Here is a 17,093-nt window from a genome sequence, read left to right on the forward strand (position 1 = left end):
TTAACTTGTTTAGCTTGTAAAATACTAGCTGGAAAAATTGTTTGACATTATCTATTACAGCAAATTTAATATGTCCTATGAAAGGGGTTAGTATTTATAATAAACATAAAATTATTTATAAGACTATATACAAGCAATGAACACCTTAAAGCAACATATAACAAGCTATCAAATGCTCCAAAAAATATAGACTTAATACTATTATTTCATTATCCCCAAACTTAGAGCACTTGAATGATTCTTTTAAACATTAAAATATAAAATAACTTTAAAAATCCCAACTACTATGACACAGAACAAGAAGGTTTAAAGGAGGATGAAAGATAAAAGGAAGGAGACCACAGGGACCGGTCATGCAGCTTGATCCTAATGGTAGCTGCTAACAGGCCACTTTATCCCTCTGCGACCCCACTGATTGGTAAAAGGCAACTAAAGGTTGATACGCTGTATTAATAAAAACCCTTGGTGATCATTCTCAATTAACTTAGCGCTCAGTCTTTCCTATTTATAAACAGTATAGGCATGCATGAGTTGAGTGTATACATGCAGCTGTCTACAGCAGAAAAAAGTCCACAAAAGAAAGCTATCTGTAAGACCACATTTTGTTCTATTAATAGCCACATACTGCAGTATTACATAACAAATTTTCCAATTCTGTTACACTGCTATGCAAATAAATTAATTCAACCATAGCCAAGAACTAAATATACTTAGTAATCAGTATGGCCTTGAATATCTATAATGGCAGAATTTTATGTGATCACTTTCCATTCTGAAAATACCATGAACCTTCATCCTTGATTTATTTTAAATCCAGCTGCTTAGTTTGGGGGATATTAACACCTGCGACTTTCAACTCAGTATATTTAGCACACTACAAGAAGATGTCCCAACACTGACTCCACAATCAAGAAAAGGGGCTTATGGATCAGACAGAGCTTGGGGCGCTCCAGTAGAACTCCAGTTCTAGATTCACATAGGACATGTAGCCTATTCTTAAGAAGCCATGCTCTTATAATTAGAAACCTGTCATCATTTCAAGACTGGTGGAAACTTCTATGATTAAGAAGCCAGAATGGTTTGGGCAAATAGGAATAAAAAGAGAATAAGTTTTTTTATAAATGGACTTTCAGGGCAGACAAATTTGGTCTGAGTGACGGCTTTCTTTGCCACATGTAAATTCTGTGGCCCTGCTTTGGAATTGTCTCTCCATCCTTAGGCAAAGGTTTCCTAGCCTGTAAAAGGGACCGGACCGTATCTGCTTGCAAGCTGTGCTGAGAGGTGTGTGAAATGACCACTACAGGACATGTTTCTTCTTTGCCTAATCCGTCCATTACAACGAAGGACTGAATTTCCAGCATTAGATAACAAAATAAAAGAGATTCTCACTTCAACACTCTGCATATCAGGACTGCAGAGTCCTTAGGCTTCTTTGTTTATTATTAGTTCCACAGCACTCCCGATGAGTACATTCCACATTCCAATATCAATGACAATAAAAGTTTAAGTAACTTAACACCTTAAAAAGGAACAAAAGCTGAACAAAAACCATGTAAGTCACTTTGAAAAACCCGAATACCAGAGAAGAGAGTGAACGCTTTAACAAACAGTAACACTCTCCGGCTATGCTTCTTAAACTCTGAGACCAAAACATAAAAGTGTAAAGGTCTACTCTTAACTCAGGAACACAAGAGGGACGGATCATTTGACCTCATGCAGAACAATTCTGGAAGTAATGAAGTTCTCAAGCCCAACTTTCAACTTTATATGAAGGGATTTTCTTCTGATTATGTTCAAAACTAAGTGCTTGAAAAAAGTTCTTATTGAAGTACAAAGCCCATTACAATCAGAATCACTTGGAGTTAAATCTAATAATCTCTTCATTAAACTGAGTTGTCAGTCATCAAAACTTATTAACTTCCATTCATATAAATAACTCACACATACATATGTGTATATATATGTATGTTATATGTATGTATGTATGTGTATATATATATACACACCATATATATATATATATATATATATATATATATATATATATATATATATATAGTTTGTAAATACACACTTTCCACAAGACATTGAACTTTTTCTTAAGCTCAGGGAGTAAATAAGACATAGATACCCATGAGGTAGAGACACAGAGCAGGATGGAATTGCAAGAAGAGCCAGGGCTGGAGGGCAGAAAAAGAAACACTTCATCCTAACTGAGGGACAACTAGCCAAAAAACATCCTAGGCATGGCTCAGAAGGAGAAAAACATTTCAAGCAGAGAAAACAGTGGGACCAATACAAAGCCTAAGCTTTGATATTGAAGGTGGTCCACAAAGCTCCTGGAGAGGGAGTAATGGGTCACCCATGTAGGGCACTTTTGAAAGTGAAGAGACACTATTAACAATTTTGTAGTGACAAAAAAATAAAAACCTGGATTTCCCTGAGCCAATCAAGACAGACAGGAATGTCACCCAGCTGTGGCTCCTTACACATTTTCAACTGTACTAAAATATGGGATTCAGAAAATCAGCAAAACGCTTCACTCTCCAGAGCATCTGCCTATAAAGTTTCTCAGCACTTTTCTATGTCTTGAAAGATAAATCTTCCAAAATTGGCATGGAAATACCAGTGAATTTTAATTCCAGTGAACCTGAAGGAACCAGCTTGTTTCAGAATGGTCTTCAATGTGAAAGGGGAGAGAAAAAAAAATTCTAGATCATACACATGGCGTTCCAAATGCTTGACATGCACTGAGCACACATCATCTCACAGGATCCTAGCAGTGCTACGAGAGGGTCCTTATCCCACTCATGAGAGATACAGGATACACAAGGCTACACACGTAAAAGGGTGCAGGGGAGTCAGGTGATTCAAGAGCCTCTCGTTTAACTTCGGTATTCTGCCTTATGAATAACTCAGACAAGTGCCAAACAGGCAAGCTGAGCGAGTTCCCTAGAATATTCTTCTTAACAAATCCTAGAGTGCTAGAGGCCAGAGAACCCAGATGCCTGCCTTGCTCTGACATTGTAGAGTACACAGGAACAAAGTGTCTTACCAGCAGCCTGAACTCACCCACTGCCAGACCAATGAAAGTAATTTTATGCTTTAAGAACCCCAAAGTTCTCCAGCGGCTCTAGCTTGGGTTTGAGTTATGACATACTTTTTGTGTCAAGCACAATTTCCTGATTCATGATTATCAGTAGAAAAAAACTGGTCAAGTGGCTTACATAGTTTCAACATATATTAACAATTGCTTCCATTTGAATGGCCTAGTGGTAAAAACACTTGGGTCCTACTAACAAAGGACAAAAAAGTAGCAGAACTAATACAGAGGTCTCCCAGTGGAAGAGCAATATCATCTAAAACGTGTAAGGTAAGTTACTTGACTACCAATGTTCATCTTGTATCTGCAATTCAAGTACAAATAATATTGCCATATCTGTTGAGGGTTCAAATTTGACAACAAAAACAGTATCATTTAAAGCCCTGGCAGAGCACACAGAGCACTACAGAAGAAAGTAAACCAATATGGAAGGAGAACGTTCTAAGATAACAACTTCAATGACTGATACAATCAACTTATAAAGCAGTTTCCCATCATCTGCCTTCATGGATTTAAAATGCAAATCAAGTAGAAGGACCAGAGGGAGAAGGAAAAGCAAAGGGTGGGCAAGAAGCGATGGTGTATAAAACCAATGCATTCTGATTACACTGAGAAATTGAATCAAGACTTAAGCTCTTTAGACTGAAACAATCAGCCTTGCTCTGACCTTTCAGTAGTTATTGGGTCTAAATGCATTAGCACAATGTGAGGTGCAGAGCTGCTGATTGGCTGGGAGATTTTCTGATCTACAGGGTCTCTAGGATCTGCCTATCTATTCAGACAATTCACTTTGTGACCCAGTTCCTAAGTGCCTGGCATGCAGTTGCCTTTGTTTCTCCTTGTATGAGAAAGGGAAGAGAAAAGACAGACAAACATTTAGAGTTGAAAGCAGATATTAAGTTCTAATTCAAAAACAGTCAGAGTACTGTATGCTATCAGTGCAAAACTAGCCAATGCCAGTTTTTGCCTGTAAAGAGCCCACTTAAACCATGTTCCAGCATAATGCTCAGGTACGTTTTTGCTATTTCGCTCGAATATGTGTAACAGGCATAAAAAGTCTGGTGTTCTCCATGCTTGGGAGCTCAGCATACATGTTAATATAAAGATAGTACGACTATCTTTATATGTTGATATAAAGATAGTAAGACTACTTTTTCTACTCGGCACTATACGATACCTATGTTAAGAAAAAAAGTCACTGTGAAGCTGGAAGGCCTAGCCAACAAGTATTTATGACAAGGGATGAAACAGCTGCCCGGTATGTTGTCTGTCAACTACTGCCAGCAGAGACAGGATTTTGTCCTACTCCAACACCCAACACATTTTAAAGAGAAAAGTCAAATCTGGTATCTCAGGGCAGCAAAGCTCCCTTACTTCACAGTCAGTGTATACAGATGGAGTGATTTAAAGAATAACGGAACACAACTCAGTCAAGAGATGTACTGCACACAGCTCCAGCATCTCAGACACGCTGTTAACCTCTCTGCGCTCTGCCTGCCTCCTTCCTCTGCGGATGACACACTAGGGTAAGCAGCACGCTTTTCCCATGCCCTGCCCACAGTGAGAGTTTAGTAAGCAGCGGTTACTGTTACTTCATCCGAATGTCAGGTACTGCAATAGCTGCATATCCTAAGTATGGAAAGGGGCCCAACATCTATAGCTGCCCCGTAGCTGATGTGGAGAGCAGAGGATGAAAACGATCTGGGGATAGGGGTGAGCAAAGCTGGTCAAACTGCTCTGTGGCTTGTGTATGGCAGTGACTAAGAAATTACATAAATTTATCATAGCTCATAAAAACGACACCAGGAGTGACTGTAATCATAGCACCCTTTTAAAAGCAAAGTATTTAATCTGTTCTGATTAAAACAAACCATCCCAATTAATATAGTCATTTTGATAATATTTATTTCTAAAATAAAACAAAATAAATCTAAGGTCCTAAATGCTACTTTACATTGTAATTATAGAATACATTATGTATTTTTAAAAAGTAAGTGGCCATCTGAAAACATTCACCAAATGATCTATTTGGAAATAAAGTAGACTGTATTGAGCAGTGTGACCAAGTGAATTGCAGAAAGAGAAAATGAAAGTGGTGTTTTCATTGACTAGATTACTAAAGAGGACTAAAAAATTCGTCCCTAAAATTCCAGTAATGTGCACTTGCAGATAATCTCAAGAACACACTGTTATTTTCAGTAAGTTAAAGAAAGCTAGAAATAGTTGCTGGTGCCTTCCACGACTTCTGTATCATTCCAAAGCATCTGTAAAACATTTTACAATGCTTCCAGTCTTCATCAGGATTGCTACCATAACTGAGGAGGTCTTTTAGAATAGATCTCTGCGTCTATTGGGTCAGAAACAAACACAGTTTTACAAATTCATTGCTATTTATAAAACAGATGAGACACCAAAGAAATTATTTTAAATACGTAGAGTTCTGGTCAGCTTACAGTGTATTTCTGAATGTCACTCAAGTTAGTGTTGAGCCTTTTTTCTTTACCTATCATTTACCACACTTGGGCCCCAGACCCCCTTGATTTTGTGACTCTTACCTAACAGGATGTAAAGATTGCAAAGAAGATGGAAGGCAGGAAAGAAACCTGAGACTGACACTTCAAACAACACAAGCCCATAAACACTGGCTAGCCTCTGCTCTTCTGCCAGCACACACCAGCTAGCCTCTGCTCTTCAGCCAGCTCACAGTGACCAGCTGCTGCCCTAGCATGCTTGCTTACTCATCTGCTGCAGAACACCTGACCACACTGACTCCTTAATCCCTTCTCTAGAAAGAGCACAAGAAACCAAAGAGAAACACCACTATGACCTTTTCCCATGGGCTCTGCTTAAGCAACTTTCGTTATTTCTTTTAAAAAGTGCAATATAATTTCTGCCATTCATATGGCCAAGATACCTCCTGTGCAGTATTCATTGCTTTATGGACCTTGATACTGAATCAAAAGACTCCTTTATTCTATCAAGATGCTATCTTTATGCTGTACAATGTATCTTTAGAAAACACAACACTAAAAATCCTAAAATCTAGCTGTCTAAAGACATCAATTCACGGAGAAACATAACTACTTACCTATCTAGAAGGACCTTTTTTGCTATACTGCAGGAACAATCAATTTTCAACACTACATCCATGATTTTCAAGAATGGTTAAGACAAAAATAAGTTGAACATAGTGGCCAGAGAGGGTAATCTGTCAAGTTGTCTTATGTGGTACAAGATACCAAGGTATGACTGGTAAATCGAAAACCACCTGTTTCAGAAACAAGCAAACCTTAGAGAAAACACACACTTCCTCATCATTCCTTGGCCCCAACAGTAAGTAATTTATTGAGTACCTATTACGATCCTAGCATTGTGCATCTAGGGATGTAATGGTGAATAAAGAGTTAATTGGCTTCATTGAGGAATACAGATAAATGAAATATAGCTTTGAAACTCAGAATTCAATATAAGCAGCACTATCATGTCTCGACTGGTGATTTCTGAAAAATTCATCATTTTTCCATATCCTTCTACAGAAATGATACTCGGTCTCAATTTTGTAAGTCACAAATAGGCAAGTCACACTTCTTTTTTAAGGGAACAACACGGTTGCTTCCCACTATGCCTCCCTATGAATCCTACTATGGATGTTAATAAATTCTAGCCTTTTAAATGTGAAAACAGGCTGCCAAAAATCCTTGGGGGGGGGGAAGGTTGTTAAAATTTCATAAACCGGGTATATTCTCTAAAACCTTCACATAAAAATTTTATTAATATCACAGTGCAAATTCACCACAAATATTTAACCAATAAAAACAGAAATATTGCATAGCTCTGCAAATCAAATAGGATCAATACTTGAAAACAACTTTCATGGAGACAAACTATATATTAGAAGAAAAGACACACCACTAAAAGCTACACAGGCAGCAAAAAAAGACACGACTTTCCTTGGTTTAAAAGTTAGGCGATACACTTGATCTTTAAAGACAGGTGATGTACTTGATCTTTAAGCCCTTCAACTGTGCCCTGTCCCACATAAAAACTGAGCAAGCAGATGACAAGGCTAGAGGCAGTTTCACAACAGCCTCTTACACAGCCCCAAGGCGGTCTATTTCCCTAGATGGCTGCAGACAATTATAACACAGAGAACTTCCACAGAACCTGAGTATTTCTGAATTTCAAATACCACCAGTACCAACTTTGTGCTGTTAGCACATTCTAACCTGTCTCCTAAGGGTTGTCAGCCACAAAAAGGATGGGTTAGCACCAGATAGTACTCAACCGCCCTGTCCTACCCCACCTCCCTTGTTTCTCAAAAAGCAACATTCCATATTTGTTCCATATTCGAGCAAGCCAAATGTGTTGATCTGGCTCAAGGCTCTACTTTTCTTCCCTTATCAACTTTCTTTTTCCACTTCGTGTCACAAGAAATATTTTTATGTTGCAACTGCACTGTAATATTGGAAGGAAACCACCACAGACACTTAATGTCACCTCTTAAAATGTAAAATTCACAAAACAACTGGTGGCTTTCTAAATAGCACCATGAAAAAAAAAACCCAAAACAAGCAAAACCATTCCAAAGGAACTTGCTGATCTGGAGGCCTGCTTATAGCAGCAAGGAAAGAATTAAATTGTGCGGAACTGTAATCTCTCAGAGCTTTTGAGGCTAAAAAAGAGGAAATCTGTGTTTATGTTCCCTCTCTCCGAGTAAGTGAAGGAGGGGTATTTTACATCCTCCAAAGACAATCACTTGCAAGGGGCAACCACTTACAAAGTAGATTAGAAGAAATCTATTAAATAATATTATGTTCATTGCCTGAGGTTTTAAGAAAGTATTTTCACATGATCCCTGTCCTTTAACATACAAAAGAAACCTTACAGGGAGTGTGCCACCAGGCTAAGCTGCCTCTGAAAAGCCTGTCCTACCCCAGGCAGGTACAAGGCCATTTAATTCCAAGTCAATCTGGAGAGAGGTGACAGCCCCAAGTTGCTCTGGGGATGTCAGAGCACAGCTCTCATGCACACTCCGGATCACCTCTCCATTCCTTCCCAATGCCATTGGCTTTCCAATCCCTGCTCCAGCACTCCAAACACCCCTGCACCCTTGCTTCCCCTTCGCAGCAGGCTCACTTTGCATTGCCTCCTTCCGCCACCGCTTCCCCGGGGCGGGGAAAGCGAGCCCAAGGACGCGCGCGGGTCTCCTAACCTACCTTGATGATGCTGCTCCGGCGGGGCAGGCCGCCCGGCTTGCTGTCCCTGGGGACCGGACCGGCGGCCGGGCTAGGAGTCCGCGCGAGCGCCACGCCTCGAGGTCCCCTGGCAGGGCTGGCCCGGGCTTCGTCCCCGGACACGCCGAGGCTGCAGTCTCCGTTGGAAACCCCGCCGCTGTCATAGCGCGCCCGCCCGTGGCCGAGGCGACCTCCCCCGCCGCCACCGCCGCCTTCCCCGGCTCCCGCTTTCAGGGCGCCCTTGGCACCGAGGGCCGGGCCCGGGGAGGTGGGCAGGGCCCCGCCTGCGGCGCCCCGGCCACACTCCGCCATGGGCGCCCCACGACCCGCCTGCACAAAGCCGCGTCCCCGCGTCCCCGCCGCCGCCTCGGGCCGCCGCGCGCGGCCCCTCCTCCTCGCCGCCGCCGCCGCCGCCTCGGCCGCTTCTTCCGCTTTTTCTTTTCTCTCTCTCTCTCTCTCTCTTTTTTCTTTCTCTTTTTGATTGGGATGTGGCGCGTGCGGCGAGCTCGCCTCCCGCACGGAGGACGTCGTGCAGGCAGAATTACCTCTGGGGTCCTGCCGGGGTCGGAGAGAGAGAAGAGGAGAGAGAGGAGTCAGCTTGGGCGGCGGCGCCCCGGCTGCCGGCACCTGGGGAAGGAAAACACGCCCCGGCACACGCGCCGCTGCGGGCGCCAAAAATAACGCGCGCGCGCCGGCGCCCACCGCCGCGCGCCGCGTCCCCTCAGGCCCCGCGCTCTCACCGACGAGCGCAGCGTCCCCCTCAGGCCCGGCTCCCGCGCGGGCTCGCGGCGGGGCGCGAGGGACACGTGCGCCCACTCCGCGGCGCTGGCGACACGCGGAGGCGCGTCGCGCGGGGCTCCGGGGCTCCCAGCTCCGCCCAGGCCCGTCAGTCCCCCCCCCCCTCAGGGCTCAGCCGAGGCCCAGGGCGGCTTCTGACGGCCCCCAGGCCCACCGCGACCTACCCGCGGCCATCGCCTCCCGGGCTTCGCGCTGCCCCCTACAGGCCTCGGGGACCCGTCCGAGCTCGGGACGCCGGCGTTGCGGTTGTGGTCGCTCTCCTAGGCCGGCTCGTCAGGGCGCACGCCAGGGCCAGCTGTCAGTCACCCGAAGGCATCCCGAGGGGGACAGCGAGTCCGCAGGCCGCGGGCTGGCAGAAGGTCCTGGGGCTGTGGTCTTGGCCGCTGCACCTCTCGTCCAGCCGCAGACCTTCTCTCGGAAGCCGGCCCCTTCCCACCCTGCTCCCCCTGGGCTTCCTCAGTGGAGCAAACCCATTTCACGTACAGAAACCAATCCATCTGCGTGCCCTTGGACTGCTAAACTCAATGGGCACAACTGGTTGCCAGGATCTGGGGTAGGGATGGCATGGCTGGCAGGCATTGAGAGACATAAGACCTCCGCAGAGTTTATTTGGTGCCTCTGGGTCGTCCCACGGAGGTTTATCATTGTAGTTTCTCTCTGTGCCTTTCCTAAACCTGCCACCAGAGAGGCTTGCTTGTCCAACCCCTAGTGGGTGCCATCCAAATCAGGACCATCTTTGGGGTCAGGATCAAAAATCAGTGATCAACATGTCGCTCCCATATGGAAATACTTTGTTTAAACCTCCATTCCTGGAGCCAAAGAAGAGTGCAGGGCCACTGTGTAGTCTGGCAGAGCCATTGGCAGAGCAGCAGAACCAGTGCACTGTGTGGTATCAGAGGCTCCACCTCCCTCTCATCCCAGGCACTCTGAGATCCAGTCTCCTGCCTGGTTCTAGCTTCCCAGTTTTTCTCTCACTGTATTTCCTCTTCTGGAAAGATACTTTCCCTGGGCCCAGGAGTACCTGAGAGTCCCCTGGGACAGAACTTAGAGACCTTGGTCTCATTAGCATGATATGGTAGCAAATTGCTAAAAAAAACCTCTAAGGAAATGAGATTTACATTCATAAACATGTACACCCTTTCCCCAGATGCAACATCAAAATCCTTCCCTGTTATTCTTGGGGTGTTTTAATTCTTCTGATCCCCCCCCTGTCCCGGCACACTTTTGTAAACAACTGGGCAAGTCAAATAGGGCCTAAACCATTAACAAATGTTTTCTTATAGGTAGACAACATTTTTATTCCTTTTTCAGCCCCACCCCTCCATATTAACCCCTTTCCTAGTTTAGCCTCAAAATTATTTTTTTGTCTTCTGACAGTTTCACAAGGAAAATACTTTCAAATCAGTTTTTCATTTGCTTTATTAGATTTACAGTCATAATTGTGTTTAAGTGTGAGAAAGAGGACAGAAGGCAGGGGTCTTCCTGTAGAAGTTCTCTAATACTGATATTTTCAATAATCACCTGGAGACTCCTGCCCCTCCTGTAGTAGACTCTGTTCCTCTGCGTTTACGTGTCAACAGAAAAAAAAAAATTATGTAGCCAACAAAGATTCTTCAGCTCTTTCCTGGAGAGCTCTGAGCTGAGTAGTGGCATCTTGAGAGTCGAACACCCAGAATGGGTTGTTGTTGTTGTTGTTGTTGTTTTATTTGGTCATTGTTGTTTATGTAACTACCATCTAATTCACAAATGCCCTCCAAAATGAACACCTGTCTCCTTCATTCTAGATTCCCAACCGATCATATCAGGGAGATTTCGTTGAAATAAACTTGGCATTTAAATTAAAACGTTCCCCAGAGCATCTTGGCAGATCTGTAACTAATGATGGCAGATGCCCAAGGCCTGTGCCAGGTTCCGATTCATCCCTGACCTAAGTACTTGTCTCCCACAAGCTCCTGGTCACACATGTGTTAGAAGATACTTGCTCTACAAACAGCCAACCGGTAGGTACCTTGATATGGTGACAGGAAGAGTCATGTTCCTGTGACATGCAGTTCTTGGCTCCCGACCTGTTTCTTAAGCTCAGTTAAGAGTTTTTCTTCGTCACAAACAGTGCAGTAAGCAATTATTTCTCCTCCTTCCTGCCTGCGCCTCTTCAGTTACTAAGTGATTGCTTTCCATCGCTCCTGTTCCGTGCGCAATGGTATTCAGGAAATTGTAAATATTATGCCAGAATCCTTGCTGAAGTGTTTTCATGGCATTGTAAAATTCATAGAAGTTAGAGTTAGAAAAGGAGCCAAAATATAGTCATTCGACAAATACTGCGTAGCATTTCCTTTCGACTAATTTTCAGAGCAAAGCAATAAAAGGTTCCTTCTGGATAACTGTGCTGTGTTGGTGCCAGTTTATGGCATCTATACAGTAATGGTTGAATTCTGATAAGCAATCCGTTTAAAGTCAATAGATACTTTAATCTCACGCTATATACTGGCACTTCGTAACTTTGTCTCTCTCAGACCTTCCTCACGTTTCAATCACCTCAGCTGTTAATCATCTTCATTCTTCACCAAACTGTCTTCCATTAGTTTGCGTTATTAATTTGAGACCTAAGACATGAGCTATTCAGGGTCCCAGGTCCATAATAAACTCTCGGTCTCCCCAGATAACCCTGATGCTGTTTACAGACTTCTGCCTGTCACTTACACCGTTGTGGGTCACGAATTCAGATCTGGTTTCCACTTCACAGGCTCTAATATTACGAGTCCAGATTTCTCTGACTCACTAAGCACTTGGCTTCCGCACGGTTCTCTCCTCTGATAACTCTTATTTCCCCTAAACCCACTCTCATCTTACCTCCTATGTGTCTCCGAAGATGCAGCTTAACTCCAGGCCTTCCTTCCTATCTGACTGCTCCCCACATGCTTACTGTGGGAGATAAGAGGAGCAGAAAGTATGGAACACTGGACGGAAGTAGCAGATTACATCAAAGCACTGGTCCACAGAGAGAGCCCATTGGCTTCCTGAGCCAATCCACGCTTTGTCTTTTCTTTCCCTTTTTATCTCTTATGTATTTCTCTCATCATCAGCCTTAAGAACAAGAAATAGGTAATGTCGTTTTTCTTTCTGGGCATTTATGTGCCAAAAGTTTTCATTTCCATAGTCTTACTCTCCTTTGGCACTAAAGGACCTTTAACCACGTTCCTTGGATCTGTCTTCCACAAGCCCAGGTGGCTGCCAAGAAACTGTGCACTCAGACAATTACATCAGCACCTTCTAGTCAAGGAGGAGCCACTTTGTGAATTCATTCAATTTTCTCAGCGGCTATTGAATTAGGTAGCACTTTAAGGTGATCTATTAATTACTGGGGAGTCAATATGATTATTCTGTTTTAAAAAGTAACAATGTGGTAGACTAATACAATTCACCCCAAAGATACCTGTTTTTATCACACTGTGTTTTTAGTTCTGTCTTGTACACTTGAATGCTTTTATGTCATTATTTTATTACAGGAAGGAATCACTGGCCATTGCAAACACAAATGTCTGTGTGGCTTGTTGAGTAATGAGAGAACCTGGGTGGATCTGTTTAATCGACTGATAGAAATTATAGTTTTCAGTAGTGATACACTTTGCGTAGAAATTACAGAGGAATGTCCTGCCTGATTCGTCTGATAGTCATATGTCCTCGACACCAGAAATATTCCAACCTTCTCCTATCTCTGAGGAAGATGTGCACATACAAATGAGGACAACTGTCATTCAACAGCACGGGGCAGCAATATTGTGTACTGATGGCTCGGATCATCTGGGAAGGAATCTTACTGCCTCCACAAGGAAGTGCTGGCCCACACAGACAATTTCGTTTAATTTTTCAGAGGACTATTTTATTTTTCCAGAGAAGCCACAAACCTAGAATATAAAACTTGCTATTTACTCAGTTCGTTTTCTTAGAGACACCACAAAATGAAAAAGATTTTGATATGTTGATTGCTGTTGTTCTTATTAGTACTTTTCAAACAAGGTCTCTCACTGTAGCCCAGGCTGACCTGGAACTAACTAGGTATATCAGACTAGTCTCAAACTCTTGGTAATCCTCCTGGGTGCTGGTATTTTAGACATGGGCACCATGTCTTTTAAGATGTATTGAAAGGCCTGTTTTCTCCTATTCCACCTTCAGTGGTAAGCAATAAATTGGGAAAGTCCTTCTGAATTTCTATTTCTTTGTATCTTGTTACCATGGTTTTTAAGGACACACTTATTTTCGTGGATGTTAGCGGTCAAATATCCAATGTGGCTCCCAACATACCTCCCTTTATCCACCCATCTCACGACCCAGCCTTAGAAAGGTCTCATCTCTGAAACCCACTATCTAGCCAGAAGCATGGCCATTTCATCTGTCACGTTCTAGTGTGTTTTCTGTTGCTGTAATAAAAAACTATGAGCAAAAGTAACTTGAAGAAGAAAAGGCTTAGTTCCTCTTACACTTCATCACTGGTGAAGTCATGACAGGAACTCGAGGCAGAAGCTTCCAGTAGAAATCTTGAATGTACACTGCTTGTTAGCTCACTCTCTAGTTTGTGCTCTGCTAACTTTCTTACACTGCCCAGATCCACCTACCTAGAGACTGCCACACACAGTGTGCTAGGCCCTCCTAAATCAATCATTAAACAAGATAATGGCTCACAGACATAGCCACTGGCCAATCTGATTAGGGAAACTTCTAAACTGAAGCTTCCTCTCCTGGGATGATTCTAGGTTGTGTCAAGTTGACAATAGAAACTAGCCAGTACAAGTCCCACCCCTCCCCTCCCAACCTACCTACCTGTCACTGATGACCTGTACCTCCTCCACCCCATCCCATTCTCAATCCCACAGCATCAGCTCCCCCTCACCAGCCAGGCCTCATGGCCAAGGCTTTTAACCTAACATTCTCAGTGGCATGCTAGCCCCTTCTTATTCTTGCCCTCCAGTGTCCATCTTGCCAAGGTGAAGATTTTATATATACATATGTACATGTACATATACATACATATACATATACATATACATATACATATACATATACATATACATATACATATACATATACATATACATATACATGTACATATACATATACATATACATATACATGTACATATATATCATGGCCTTTCCCATGCATACTCCAAGCTGCCATTCAGCTAAAGAAAAAGAAATTCATGTACCCAAGCTATCTGACAAATATATGACTTATGTCTCTAGTGGGGGTCCTCAGTGCTTTTAGGCAACATTTTATCCTTTGTTATTAGGCACAGATCTTTGTTCTCCAAATTGTTGGTCTTCTGATTGGCCCCCTGGCTCCCTAGCTCAGAAGCTGCCCTAGGATTCTTATACTGCCTCAAGAAATAAACTACACTGCCTGTTCCTCCACTCTACCTGCACTTATCCTGCTTACCTCCCTGGTTGTCTAACGTTGGCTTCAGATGTGTGTGTATGTGTGTGTGTTAGGTGTGATTATTAGCTCCCTCTGTTATAATGCGATTGACCTTCCAGTTTTGTTACCTTCCCTTGAATTCAAGGTGAAGTGGAGTCCTCCCTGAAGTAGTGGGCCGTACCAATGCCAGGTGTGTAAGAACAAGAAAAAAAATCAAATGTTTAGAGACAGCCTTGACTCTGGTATCATAAAGCAACTTAAAAGGAGAAAATGCCTTCAAAGTGGGATGGGAGTATAGCTCAGTGGTGGGCACTTGCTTCTCACACACAAAGTCCCAGAACCAAAAAGAACAAAGTATTCTAAGCGTGCTCAAGGTACCAACTTCTTAGCCTGTGAGTAGCAACTCTATATGGGATCACACAAGTGAGTGTAGGGGGCACAAAAAACTGGGGCACAGTAAAGGGGTTCAGAACATGCGATCGAAAATTCATTCAAGGTCAAATACATGATGAATGTACAATGTCTGGCAGAGCTCACCCACATCGAATCACATGACCTCACCACTCTTGGATCTGAAAGTGTACTTTGAGCTCAGGTAACCTGCTGTGCAATACCAAGGCTGCTGCCAGCAGCCCCGCAGCTCAGAGCGACACAGCTATATGTCAGGAGCTGCAGCGCTCTTGAGGTAGACACAGAGTTTTCTGCTCTTAGATAAATGCTGGTTTAATTACAGAAAACAGTGACTTCTGATATTTTCTTACCACCAGTCCCCAGCGTGTAAATATCAATTAGTGCATTGGATCATGTTGGGTTTGAATGATTTGTCTTTAAAATCACCACTTAACTTCTTGATTTGAGCTGCTTTTTTTTTTAATTGTTAAGTGAATTTTGACTTGGAATTAAGACTATTGCCAACAAGTTTTGAGATGACCCTATACAGACTTTTGACATTCTGTGCTACATATTTACGCAAAGCAGTATCCTTTGCACTGACAATCATAAAATCGAAATTTCCATCAAGTTTGAAAAACATTGAAGATGTTCTTCATCCTGATAATATCCAGCCAAGCTTTTCATCTTTTTGTAAAAATAAATACACATGGTACAGCCATCTCACTTGAATGAAATTTACCTTTGTGATGGTCTGAATATGCTTGACCCAGGGAATGGCACTATTATGAGGCATGGCCTTGTTGGAGTAGGTGTTTTTGTGGATGTGGGCTTTAAGACCCTTGTCCTAGCCATGTGGGAGCCAGTCTTCTGGTTCCCCTTGGAATAAGATGTAGAACTTTCAGCTCCTCCAGTACCATGTCTAGATGCTGCCTTGCTCTCTGCCTTGATGATAATGGACTGAACCTCTGAACCTGTAAGCCAGCCCCAATTAATGTTGTTCTATCTAAGAGTTACCTTGGTCATGGTGTCTCTTCACAGCAATAGAAACCCTAACTACGACAATCTTTGTCTTTAATAAATAGTAAAATTATATGTATACAAAGAATTATTTTAAAATAAGTTTATTGTTTATTGTCAGCAAATGTTGCATCTGTGTTCTTATTTTAAATATTTATATACACGGCTGGGATAAAAATTTGCAGAGTTGGGGGCTGGAGAGATGGCTCAGCGGTTAAGAGCACTGACTGCTCTTCCAGAGGTCCTGAGTTCAAATCCCAGCAACCACATGGTGGCTCACAACCATCCGTAATGAGATTCGATGCCCTCTTCTGGTGTGTCTGAAGACAGCTACAGTGTACTCATAAATAAAATAAATAAATAAATCTTTAAAAAAAAAATTTGCAGAGTTAAAAGTAGTCAGGAAAAAGTTCAAGAAACCCTGTTCAAATCAATGGGAAGGCTATCCAGAAGCCAGACAGGGAGGAGATAGATGCCTTCATCAGAAGCACCCTAAGGCTAGACGCTGAAGCACTAAGTAAGGGACTAGAAATCACTGCATGTGGTTTCAAGTCCCCGACGCTGTTAGTTAAAGTGGATTTGCCAATCCTAGCTCTCCTCCATTGTGACACCATGGATAAAAGGACACGACATCCTCCTCCCCACCTCACTCCTAGCCATCGTGAGCTGGTGAGAGATAACAGACAGATAAGATGCCAGAGCAAAGAACCTTGAAGAGACCAAAGTCACCTACAGTACAGAGAGGGTTCTCTCTCCTGGAATATCACCGAAATGGAGCAGGTCCTTCCTCTCTTTCCTTTTTGTTCAATCTATTTCTCTGTCCGTGGGCTGCTTTCCTTCCACATATTAATATATTGTAAACTGCTTTCTTTAACTGTCTCCTCTCTTCTCACTCTCCTTTCCCTCACATGAAACCTCTCTGTCCACAGCACATCCTGTTCTGTGATTCTCGGTCTTTTTCCACTTCTAGACTGTTCTGTCTTTCTGCCTTTTCCACCAGAACTGTCTTCATAGAGATCCTGGTTGACACATGGAGTGTTAGTTTTCACTTTTTCTATTTGTTGACTTTCTCTGGAACATCTGATGCTAACCCTTCAATTGGTGACATGTTCCCTGGGCCTGGCAAGGTTCTGGGC

General features: G+C 43.0%; 1 protein-coding gene across 1 annotated transcript in view; it reads right to left on the reverse strand.

The window, feature by feature from the left end:
* Plcl2 (phospholipase C like 2) overlaps positions 1-8,720 on the reverse strand; it is a 166,811-nt gene extending 158,091 nt beyond the window's left edge. The window contains exon 1 of the mRNA XM_028766561.1: positions 8,320-8,720. Coding sequence (XP_028622394.1) covers positions 8,320-8,649 — 330 coding nt within the window. The 5' untranslated portion in view covers positions 8,650-8,720. The remainder of the gene's footprint in view (positions 1-8,319) is intronic.
* Between the last annotated feature and the right edge of the window lie 8,373 nt (positions 8,721-17,093).

Source organism: Grammomys surdaster, unplaced genomic scaffold (assembly GCF_004785775.1).
Source record: "Grammomys surdaster isolate TR1022 unplaced genomic scaffold, NIH_TR_1.0 169, whole genome shotgun sequence".
In the NCBI taxonomy this organism is placed as follows: domain Eukaryota; kingdom Metazoa; phylum Chordata; class Mammalia; order Rodentia; family Muridae; genus Grammomys; species Grammomys surdaster.